Raw genomic sequence first — 13,058 nt, forward strand, 5'->3', positions numbered from 1 at the left:
CTTTCTTAGTGGATCATGCTTTTCAGAGCAGACAGTCTGCCATTGTTCCTTTTGACCTTCATATCTAGACACAGTTGGATTAATTGGGTCTGTCATTGAATGACATCAATATCCACTGATCAGCCCATCCCACCATGGCTTATTACCATCCCCAAGTATGACCTTCTTTAAGTCATCTGAGGAAGGCAGATACTCCTGATTGGAAATACTGTCTTTTGTTTGTTAAATATCTTTCAAACCATCCTTTCATTCCCATTTATATGGATGTTTTGAAGTTTGGTGACTCTGTAAGCTCTGCCATGGTTTGTTGTGGTTCAGTGGATGCACACAGAATCCCCACTACAGTTTCTGTGTTCACTGCTAAATTGTATGCCAGTTTCTCTTGCCCTGGATCACATAGATGCTAAGCAACACTTGAATTGTTCTATTTATACCACCTCACTTAGCTGTCTACTGGCCCTGGAATTGCTTCATGATAGCTCTCACCCTTTTCTCACCGATATTCAAAATCAACTGGCCCATTTCCCTTTAATGTCTACTTCTATCCAGTTCTTCTGGATACTAGGCCATATTAATATTCACGAAGTGAGCTCACTGACACCATAGCTTAGTCTGTCTGCTCTGATGCTATCACTACCATGGCTGTTCCATACATGGATTATTGTACTGTATTAACAGTTCAGCTCTGCACCAGTCAGCAATCGAGTTGGAGTAAACAATGTAATAACAAGCTTTTCCAGACTCTGTTGGACTTTGGCTCTCTTGTTTCCATAAGGATCAGAAGGAGGAAGTTGTTCTAACTAGACTACACATTGGTCACAGTTTTTTAACTCATTGTTTTCTTTTATCTGGGACTGATGCACTAATGTGTGATCTGTGTCACACCCAAGTCACAACAGTCTACATTTTACTGTTGTACCCTTTGTTATAACTCTGAGCAACAGCACCATTTTTAGACATGTTTTGCCCACAGGTTTACCCCTGATGCTGAACAGCGTCATTGGCAATGGTGACACTGTACATCTTACAAATTTTTTTAATTTTTTAAGGGCTGTAGGCCTTTTTAACACTATTTAAGTTGTTAATTTAGAAATTAAAATTTTGGTTTTTAAAATGATTCATCTTTACAACTTTTAATAATTTAATTTTTAATTTTTTACCGCTTGTTTGGCACAGCTAGCCCAGTTGATTTGCGCCATAAAACACCAAACACCCAACCCGTCCTCTAAGCCAAATTAAAACTATTAAAAAAATAAGAACTTAAAGCCAGTACTTATCATTTGTATATCTATCAAGCTTTCTTTTAAGCTCGCTCAAATTTACTGCCTCCACAATATGTGAAGGCAGCCCATTTCATAAGCCAACCAAACTATTTGAAAAATAAAAGTTGAAGACAGCTTGTACCTTGCTTAAATCTATATTTGTGTCCCATAGTTTTATAGTTCTCAGTGTTAAGTATGAAAAATGTTGATGCATCAACGTTATGAATTCCTTTTACAATCATAAATATTTCAATCAGATCTCTGCTAAATTTTCTTTTTCCACGAGGAAGCAATTTCAAGTATCTTAATCTCTTTTCGTATGACTATCTCTCCATTCTAGGTACCATTTTAGTAACCCTCCTCTGAACCTTTTCCATCAGTTTAGTGTCTTTCCTAAGGTAAGGAGCCCAAGACTGAACACAATACTCCAAATATGGCCTGACCTTTTTAGACTTGTATTCCATGTTTCTGTAAATACAACCTAAAATCCTATTTATCCCTCCACTAGCAACTGCTTGGATAGCTTAGGAAAATTGATCAATCATTACACCAAGATCTTTTTCTTTCATGGCACTCGTAAGGTTATTCCCATTCAAATTATGATAACCTGCATGCAATATCTTGCATTTATCTTTATTCTTCCCATCTGCCAGTTATTTATTCAATTCACCATATGATTTAAATCCTTTTGTGAAGTATCAGCATCCTCTTCACAGCCAGCAATACCCAAGACTTTATCAACAGAAGATGTAAGTAATTTATTGACCATTATTTTATCTATGTTATTATTGCATATCAAAAAGATCAATGGTTCTTATGCTGAGCCCTGACATACACCACTTGCAACATTAATCCAGTTTGACTGAACTCTTTATAACAATCCTATGCTTTCTTCCATCAAGCCACACTTCTGATTAACTTATCTCTTACATCTATAGAGATAAGTTTCTTTACAAGCCTTTTATATGGCACTTTGTCAAATGCTTTCAGAAAATACAGGTATACCAAATCTACATCCTTACCCCCTCGTCTGTCTATGCAGCAGCATTTTCAATGCATGTCAAAAGATTTGTAAGGCAAGATTTAATTTTAGTGAAACCACATTAATTATCCAATAAAATTCTAATCTTTGTTAAAGGACTGTGCACAGTATATTTTTATCAGACTTTCCAAAACTTTTCCCACAATTGATGCAAGACTAATAGGCCTATAATTACTGGAACAACTTCTATTACCTCTCTTGAAGATAGGACATTAGCTAATTACCAATCTGTAGGTCTTTCTCCACTATTCAAAGACTTACAAAAACCTGTGGTAAGTTGCTCAATAACCAATCCTTGGACCTCCTTTAAAACCCATTGAGAAATATTATCTGGGCAAGAAAACTTATTATTCTTTAAACTTTTCAGTTTTATTTTAACAAGTTCAGAATTTATGCATTTATCTTTTTCAACTTCGTTTTCATTTACCATTTATTCAAAATGAGAAATACTGCTTAAGTATTCATCAGTGAAGACTGAAGAAAAATTAGAATTTAATAACCTAGCTATTTTATAATCATCTTGATGCAAACCTTCTTTTATCATCCCACAAGGATTCTATCCCCATCATATCATTTCATTTACTGCTACTTTAAAAACCCTTAATGTTAATTTTTATGTTTTCAGACAAATTTGCTTTTATACGTTCTTTTGGATGTCCTAATTTCCTGTTTGACCAATTTCATTGATATTCTGAATTTTTTATAATATCAGTCAATTAAAATTTCTTCAATTTGTGATGCTTTTCTTTAATTTTTTTCTTTACACCCTTTGTGATCCAACCTGGTTTTTTACTTACAACTAACCTTTTCTTTCTATAAGGGATGTATTTATTTTGGATATTGAAAATTTTCCTTTAAAAATTTTTAACATTTGCAATGTCTCTAAGTAACTCAGCTGTCCAATTCACAACAGGTAATTCTTGTTGCATCCCTTCAAAATATGCATTTTTGAAATTTGGAATCAAAATATCATTATTCCAAATTTTCATATACAGCAAAACATTGAACTTTTAATAGAGCTATAATCACTTATGCCTAATCTAAAATAGCATTTCTGGTAGGTTCCTTGACCAGTTGGTGAAGAAATCCAACTTCAACAATTTCTAGAAACCTCTCTCCCATATGATTTGACCTGATCTTTCCTAGTGAGTGCATCTGAACTTAAAACCAACTATAATTATGACTTCATTAACAGCTGAAATCTCAGTCTTACTGTAAAGTTTCTCATCAATTTTATAAGATTCATCTGTTGGTCTGTAACAAATTCCTACAGATAGCTTTTCCCCTTTAATGGTACACTAACAGAAACCCAAATGGATTCAGTCTTCTTGCTATTATTCTTAATATCCTCACCTTCAATAGGACGTAACTCACTCTTTATGTATGTGTGTGTGTGTGTATATACACACACACACATACATACATACATAGACACTCCTCCCCTTCTTTTACTACTCTGCTCCTATTAAGTAACCTATATCTATGTATTTCAAAGAACTTTGTTATCAAAATCATCTACATGTAACCATGTTTCACTTATTCCCATTATATCAAAAACCTTTTATTTCTACCAATACCACTGAACTGATCCCACAAATCCAACCAGCTAACCTGCTCATTCTTACATGTTAATTTCAGCATTTAGCTCTAGTGACCTCAAAATTTCATCTCCCCAATTAATTCTTAGCACTTTTCCTGATACAATTAATGTATGACCTTTGTTTTGTAATGCTTTTATTAATCCCTCGTGCTTATTAATCAACTCCTCTGACTTACTCAACCCTATATCATTAGCTCCTTTGTGCATTGTTGCCAGCACCCTTGCTCTGTTGTTTACGTCTTCCATCTGTGCCCCAGGTAATCTAACTCTTTTTTTCTCCTTATCTACCCCACATACTGTATCAAGGAATCAAATTTCATAGTACCTCTTTTAGTTCATAATCTGTATCCTTCTCTGATCCTCTTGCTTTCCCTCCATTCAGTAGTTCCTTCTTTACATAGAATGGGATCTTTACACTTAATTTCACTACTTTTAACCCTGATACTACACTTTCTAGTTTCCTGAATGCATTGTAAATCTTAGATGATGCTTCCTTGCATATAAAAGCTTAATGTCCTCTTGAAGTTCTGCTGTCATTTCCCACAGTTTATACTTCTCTTTATCTGTTTCTCCAACTTTAGTAAGGGAAGCTTCCAACATTTCTTCCTACCTGCAAACTCTACATATAAATTTGGACATTTTCACTACTAGCTTCCTTAAAAGTGCATAGTAGTCCAGCGTTCCCAAATCAAACCCATTCTTTGCATCTGTCACCTAACGAACTGGGAACACTTAACCCTTTAACTAGTCTTAACAATATTATTTGTGGGACTAAAATAAACACTCAATACTTTGACTAAATACCAGTAGACTAAGTCTGACAATTAACTAGTTTTTAGACTATTTTTATTATGTTAAACAATGTATTTAATTTGTCTTACAATTTCACTGCAAGTTGAATTATAAGTAAGCCTAAAGAACCATTATGCATACTATGCCTAATTTAAGTTGTACTATGTGTAACACTAGTAAAAGATAAAGACTTGTACTTACTATTTTTAATCCCCAATCTTACTAAATCTTATTCTTTTTGTTATTCAAATCTAATTTTTCAAAATAAAAAATAAAACCAAATAACATTAAAAAATCCACAATATGATCATATATTATTATTCTAAATAGCATAAATCTCATAACAGCAGTGTACATCTATTTGTATTTATTAGTTTTTTTGTTTTATTGCCCTTTGAGCCATGTTTAACTAATAACACTGCCACACGAGTTGTAAATTAAGGAGCGAGTTTGCAACTCGTGTTACCATGGGATAGCATAAAACTGGTCTTTCAAGAGGCACATATATTTTACTTTTCTTAGTACTAGCATACTAGTATTTTGTATAAAAAAAAGTGACTTCTGTTACCATTCACTTCATATGCACATATATATCTACATAAAATTACCATTTACAAATAAATTCTTAAGTTTTAGTTATTTCTCTTAAACATAGGACAGTAAAATGAAAATATATAGAAAACAATAATCTCTATTACTTATATGTTACAAAGTTTCTTTGTACTTGCTGAGGCTCATTGAATTTCCCACATGGAGATAAAGAAATAATTTTTGTAGGTTTTCTGTATGCATTTTGAAATAACAAAAATTATAGATAACTTTACTGATACCATAAAGTTCCACTGTAGTCTATCAGACTTTGTAACTAAGCTGTAAATTGGTCTACAAAACTTCATTTTCTATTTGCATACTGCCTAATCATTTTTTTTTTAAATTTTGCAGTGGTAATAACAATTTACCCACATAAATGCTTTAGGATGATCAAGAGAATAATGTAGTTATCAAAATAGGAAGATCCAGTTTGATGAATTTGCTAAATATAATGATATATCAGCATATAGAAAAACAGGAGTTTTCTGTTGTATATTCTAGCTATATCAATATTGGTAATTTGAGTTTCTAATTGCAAAAAGCTATAGACATTGTATTGTATCATAAAAGCAGAAGATAATATTCCACATGACATACAAAAATCAGTATTTAGTTATTTTGATATTTACTTTTAACTTAAAAAAAATTAAATAATGTTTAAGTCTAGTATTTAACTTATAAACTACAATTTGATGTTAAATTTATTGACACTCATTTATTAAACAGTAATTTAATAAAAGTTTGAATGCAAGTCTACAAATGTGATGGCATTCTCTCTGAACCCTACCTGTATGGAAAGAGTTAACTAAATAAGGAAAATTAAAGTTAGTAACTCATGAGCAAGTTAAAATGCTCATGACAGAATTTTTTGAGGGTTACATTTAAAAGTTAATTAAACTACTTTATTATCATGTCATATGAATAAAGATCTTAAATGTGTAAGAAGATACAAGAAAATTTATCTTAGTACACAGAATTATCTCATTTGCTCTCTAGTTATCTTTTTCTCTAACTTATTTACCACTCTCTGAAAAATATAAAATTTAACCTAAATTACTCATTATTTTTATATCTTTCAATCTCAGTTGGTTATGGAGCCATTACATAGAAAATCAACCTCATTTTACCACACTCAACTGTCACATTCTTTCTTTCAGAAATTGCCAATAGTTCTCTCTGATGTCTAATACTATATTATTTATAACCAATAGAAAGTCAAGGGTTTGATCTATCAATAATGTATTATACTACATTTTGTTATGGTAGAAATTACCAATCATGAAATAAACAAACAAGACAGAGCCAGTATAGTATAATAATTATTCACAAATTTATTAATCACAAAAATAATTTTACATCAAGAATATTTACACAATTATAAAGGAATATCAACACAATCACAAAAATGCTAAAAATTAATTGACTTCGTCAGAATCTAGATTTTTTTAATACAGTATTTCTTTACAAGTCCAACTTCATCATAACAAATTCCAGCTTTTTTCTAACTGCCACACCCAATTCCAAGTTTTCTAAATGCTCAAGATGGATGATTTTCAGCATTTGGTTTGATATCTGCAGAAGGTACTAACTTCACACCTTCCTTGGCAGCATTTATATACATAGAACTCTAGAAATTTCTAGACCGTTAAAACTTCTGCACATAAATGTCATCACATCCTCTCTTATAAGTTTGATTCTAGTAATTTCACTGACCTCCAATCTACATTCCAGGAAGTTTCAGCACTTTATATGTTTCTAGGCTAAAGTCAGGAGCATTCCGAAAACCCAATAATTTTTCTATAGTTCAGGAATATCCATTGAAAATCAATCATATTAATTTTGCCAAGGATTCTGATCAGGCATTAATTTCAATACTAAAAAGAGTAAAATTTACATTTAACCATTACAGTATTGTTACTTGTTATTAACACTATTATGTAAAACTTATTTTTTGTACAGAGAATTGTGAATATTGCTTTCAGTTCAAACTTTATTCCTATATGAATCTCATCAACAAGCTTAACTAAGTTTTAGAATATCTTGTAGCATAGTTAGAAAACCTGAAAGATTGTGATAGTTATGGGGCATTACCTTTTTTACATGTTGTTATTGTGTGTTTTTAGATTCATTTAAAATTAAATAAAAGTTATTTATTGAAGTAGTGCCATTAGTATAAAATGTAAGATCATTTCATCAACAGCTGACAACAAAAAACTAGAAGATCCAAGTAAGTACTCTGTTTCTTGTCTTCTGTTTGTATTTTTTATGTATTATTAGTAAAATAACTAATGTGTAAAAATTATAAATTTATTAATCTGATAATGTTATATTAGGTAAGTTAAAGAAAAAAATAATTAAAATTTTTAACTAGTATGCTTGTGGATAACTTGTTATACATAATTCAATAAAGTAATCTGAGCTAGAAATTCATGCAGATATGGAAGCCATTTTTAGCTTAGATAAGATACACAGGACTATTTGTACATTAAAAGAGTTCAGATGTAAGAATTTACATCTTTAAGAAGCCATCCAGTTAAAGTTGGTGCTGAAATACTAACCTAGTTAGATAACAGGTAGAAAGAATTCCTGAAGTATAGACAGATGTTTTAATTAAACCCTAACCCAAGTTAATGAAGGACCATTTTTGTGATAACAGCAGTTTAATCACTGAACTATACATAGAGAGTGTCAACAATGTAATATTTGTTGGTGTCTCACATGAAGTGTCTGTCAAAGCCACAGCCATGTTCTTTTTACTCAAAAATAGATATGCTGATGGAGTACAATCATACATATCCTTTATGTGAACTGCTATCCCTTTGGAAAAAGTACTCAAAGTTATCTTTTAGTTGACAGCTCATCTTCACCAGCCACGTTAACACTGTGATAACATAGCTACCAAAGACATTAATGCACTAAAAATTATAGCAGGAAGTAAAAGTGAAGTTTTCTTTGCTTCATTATGGATTATGTAATACAAATAATCAGTATGAATAACTAGATAAGGTCAAAACGATACTAAACATATGTTTAAAACTAAGATGTGGTGTATCTCTACTACCTCCATCAAAACTTTATTACATCTCCCATCTAGGAGCAGAATTACATAACACCAAAAGCAGAATTCTTCATTAGGGTCTTATAGTGTAAAAACCATGCATTTCATTAATGTCAATGCCTTTTTTCAACTGGAAATACACAGGCAGCAACTAAGCAGGGAATTGCTTAAAATGTACTTCAGGTGATAGTTGTGGATGGACAAACACAGCAGAACCACTACTGAGGTAGTTTAGCAATACTAGCTCTGTGGAATAAACATAATGTGTGTCTGGAATCTGTGGAAATTGGAGATTTCAGAGAATGAAGCACAGAATATCTTTTAGTACCTTTTTAAAGACTGGTGGACAGTCATCTATCATCAAAGATAGTAAAAAAGGTGATTGATTATTATAATCTTGCAGAGCAACAGCAATCTGCATGATGCTGATAGAGGTGGAAGCCATTAAATCTCTCACTACAGCCTACGTTGAATCTGTCAAGTTCATGATTCCAAATTGACCTTTAACATTTCCAAACTAAAACTTCTTATGTGTTTTGTGTATCTTCATGAATAATATCTTCAGTAATAATTAAGTAATTTCTAAATTAAAAAAATGAGATTTTTACTCAAATTTCAAATTTTCATGTTAAGATTAAAAATATTTCATCTAAAAAATCTCACATTTCATTTGCATAATCTGTAAAATCTCCTAAATATATTTCAAACATTTTTTCTGTAAAACATTATATTTTACCTGTTCTTTTCTCTTTCATAACTCTATTAATTTGTTGATTTCATCATCCTCTTAATCTCAAAAAAATTTGAGATAGATCTAAGTTACATTTTTTTTTTTTAGAATTAGTTGATGTTGTTTATGAGTGTAACTCAGGAAAAATTGCTATTCTTTGTTTTACCTCATCTAACCTTATCTTGCATAAAAACTCCTAATTTTTACATTTTAGTCACTTTTTTGGTAATAGGTAAAGAATACTCATCAAAGACAAGAAATAAAGTACTTATCTAGGTTTTTCTTTGTTGCTGTCGATTATCAATGAAACTTAAACCTACTTTTTTATATTAATAGTATTGTTTTACTAAATAATCTTTTATTTAATTAAATAAGGCATAAAAAAACACAGTATAGTAACATACAAAAAGCAGATAAATGTCCCATAACTATCCCAATATTTCTTGTTTTCAAACTATATGACAAGAGCCATCAAAAATTCAACTAAGCTTGTTGACTTGTTTTCTGTGGGAATAAAAGTTGAACTGGAAGTGATGCAAAAAATTGTCTGTATGGAAACCAACATAATATAGCACATTATTTCATGTATTAAAATCTTGGTTTTTTTATTGGTTATAAGTAATATAGTATTAAATATCAAAGAGAACTGTTAGCAAGTTATGAATGAAAGAATTTGACAAATTGACATGGCAAAAGGGGTCTGATTTTCTATTTAATGGCTCTGTATTCAAATAAGTTGAAAGTTATAAAAATAATGTTTTGCTTGAGCTGAGAGATAATAGCATTGTACTAAGTAAGTTATGTTAAATTTTATATTTTTTGGAGGAGTGATAAATAGGCTAGAGAACAGAAAATAACTGGAGAGAAAATGTAACAACATTTATACTAGAAGAAATTCAGTATTTTTTGTGATATTGCCTTGTAAAATTAGGAACTTAGAACCTTTGTTAAAATTTGAATTGTTAGCTATGTTTTTATGTGATGTTTATTTGTATACAATAATAAGAAAATAGATTGATTAAATCTCGAATGCAACTCACTGAATCCTTATGCACAGAAAGAGATGCCAATAAGAAAAGTGTTAAGCAAGTTCTGTGGATTGTCGAAAGTCATTAACTGCAAATAGACAGTGCCTCTAACATAAAATTTTTCAGTGATTCATATTCAGTACTACATAAAATTCAAAATGATCAAATCTCAAATGGATGATAGAAAGTAAAGCAACTGCATGGTAAGACTATTACCTGGATTTATGTGTTAGGTCTTGCAGGAGTAAATCTAAATGAGAAAGCTGACATATTTATAGTTCTTTTCTCAAATCCAGTACAACTCTACTGGGAGGATGAGAAAGGTGAAAGTAGTAGCAACCATGGAAAGTTTTTATCAACATTATAAAGAAATGAGAATACTGGCATAAATAAAAGTACCATATAGTTTTGCTAAGAAAAGCAAAAGATGGAAAATCTATAGAACAGCATAAAGCTAAAAAGGCTTCTGGTAAGATTAATAAAGAAACTTTTCTACCTCATAATGTCAGCAAAACTCCTGGGATTATCACCAATTAAGTACTTGATTCACCGACTCACATCAACATCTTAGAACCTTACCACCTTTCTGTCTTTGTTAACACAAATCATTCTACTGTCGTAATTTACACTAATAACCAGTGCAGTAATTCTTTTTGTAACCTTTGTTTTGCTATGCTTTCTTTTCTTCTTTGGCTTCATTTTCAACATGTTTATCTTTATACCTGTCATGTTTACTGTTTTTATGAGACCATTGTCTTTTCCCCATAGAGTGGGCAATCTGTCTGATGCTTTTGATATGTTCTTTCATTGGAAAACCTCATATATGTACATTGGTCATTTCTTCCTGCAAGACAAAGTAACCACTGTTTTTCATGTGTTTGTTTTTTGATTTATCATGAGTATTGTTCAAAAGAATGTTTGTCTTATCAGAGTCTAGTTGTTATCCAGTATGTATTGAATTATTCAAAAGGTCCTGGAAAAGGTTTTTATACCTAATAATGAATTAGGCTGTTCAGATGTTGCTCTATCTAATTTAGCAAATTAGTTTACATAATTAATTCATCATATTTACTAGGATGGTCTTGTACATCTTAAAATACTGCTGCCCACTATTCCATTCATCTGAAACTTCTTGTCTACTTGTGTCTACTTCTCTTTGCCAGCCTTATTGGATGGATGTAGAGGACCTTAGTCTCAGGATAATGTCTAGTCTTTAGCTATCGCTGATTTACTTCATTGAGAATTGTCTGCAACACTTGCAGAACAATGCATTGCAACCTGACACTAATGACTTGTTATGCCACCATATATGACCATACTTGAGAATGTGATTGTTTATAGGTAAATATACACTTCCTGACTTCCATATTTCTAGATATTAATTAAAGGGAGATGAGAACAAGGATGTTACATACTGAGTGCAGTGCTAAATTCTTTCATTTGATCCAATTTCTTATATACTTGTAATGTAGGACAGAAAGAGACCTGGTGGTCAACCTAGGCCATTTCATCCATTATACTAAACTCTAAAAATAAAACACTGAAAGCCAACCCTTATCATTTGAATATTTTTCAAACATTTCCTTAAACCTCTTTAAATTAACAGCATATACAAAATCAGAAGGCAATTCTGTTCAAAAGCTAACCAACCTCTTAGTAAAATAAAGCTATCTTAACTGGAAATAATCCCATCCCTACCAAAGTTTATATTTGTGTTCTCTAGTTTTACCTAACTCACCATTAAGTGCAAAGAAGGATGATGCATTAACACTATCAGTTCCATTAACAATGTTAAATACCTCAACCTAATCCCCTCTAACTTTTTTTTTTTCAAGAGAAAACAGTTCAAAGATCTAAAGCTGTCATCATATGACAACCTTTCTAATCCAGGTAACATCCTAGTAGCACTCCTTTAAGCCCTATCCAACATTTCACTGCCCTTTATAAAGTAAGAAACACAAAACTGAACACAGTACTCCAAATGCAGCCTGACCAACACCTTTAGCAATGGCATTATAACCTCTTTAGACTATTCAAAATGTCTGTAGATACAACCTAAAATCTTACTCACTTGCCCTGCAACAATATGTTACTTGTATGGCTTAAGAAACCAATCAATCAAGACACCAAGTTATATTTCCTCCATAACATATTTAAGGTGATTCCCATCAAAATTATATTCATGACTCTTTGTGACATTTCATTTGTATATATTTTTATGAAAAACCATCTGCCATTTACTCACCAAACAATCCAGCAAACATCTTTAGCAAATTTAAATAGTATATTGTCCATTATTTCGTATGTATAGTAATGCAACTTAGAAAGAGAAAAGGTCTTAACAATGAGTCTTGTGGTATCCCACTATTGATGCTAATCCAGTTTGGCTGAACTCCTTTTGTAATAATTTTATGCTTTCTTTCATCAAACCAGTTTTCTGTCCTGTGAGTCAACCTATCCCCCACACATACAGAGATAACCTTTTGACAACCCTTCTATGATTTCTGAAAATTCAAATGTACCAAATCCACATCCATACCCTAATCTATATAAGCAGAATATCAAAAAGTTAGCAGGACAAGATTTTCCCCCAGTGAAACCATGCTGACTAACTAATATAATTTTAAACTTTGATAAATGATGTTACTGAACTTCTTTCATCAGACTTTCAGAGATTTTTCCTACCACTGGTGTAAGACTTACAAGTCCCTAATAGTGTCTGCTCACATTTCAAGAACTTTGAAAATGTGTTAGCTACTTGCTCAAACATCCAGTCTTTAACCCTATCAAAGCCATTGGCTAAATATTATCTGAAACAGGAGCTTTGAACTTCCCAGTTTTCCTCACAAGCTCAGAATTAATGTGATCATCTTGGTCAATCTAGCAACAGTTGAGGAAGAGAAAGTTTAGCAAAATCTTCATCAGAAAAATTGAAACAATTAGAATTTAATAACC

General features: G+C 31.5%; 1 protein-coding gene across 5 annotated transcripts in view; it reads left to right on the top strand.

Annotated features, from left to right (window-relative positions):
• The window catches only part of Tango6 (transport and golgi organization 6), a 111,567-nt gene that overhangs the window by 39,751 nt on the left and 58,758 nt on the right, over nucleotides 1-13,058 (top strand). For 3 of the 5 annotated variants that reach the window (XR_013020621.1, XM_076478809.1, XM_076478810.1), the window contains exon 6: nucleotides 7,488-7,514. The exons of the other annotated variants lie outside the window; for them this stretch is intronic. Coding sequence is in view for 2 of the 3 variants with exons in the window: in XM_076478809.1 (XP_076334924.1) it covers nucleotides 7,488-7,514 (27 nt within the window). In the remaining variant the exon portion in view is untranslated. The remainder of the gene's footprint in view (nucleotides 1-7,487; nucleotides 7,515-13,058) is intronic. 5 annotated transcript variants of the gene reach the window in all.

The sequence above is a fragment of the Tachypleus tridentatus genome, chromosome 13, assembly GCF_004210375.1.
Source record: "Tachypleus tridentatus isolate NWPU-2018 chromosome 13, ASM421037v1, whole genome shotgun sequence".
Taxonomy (NCBI): Eukaryota; Metazoa; Arthropoda; class Merostomata; order Xiphosura; family Limulidae; genus Tachypleus; species Tachypleus tridentatus.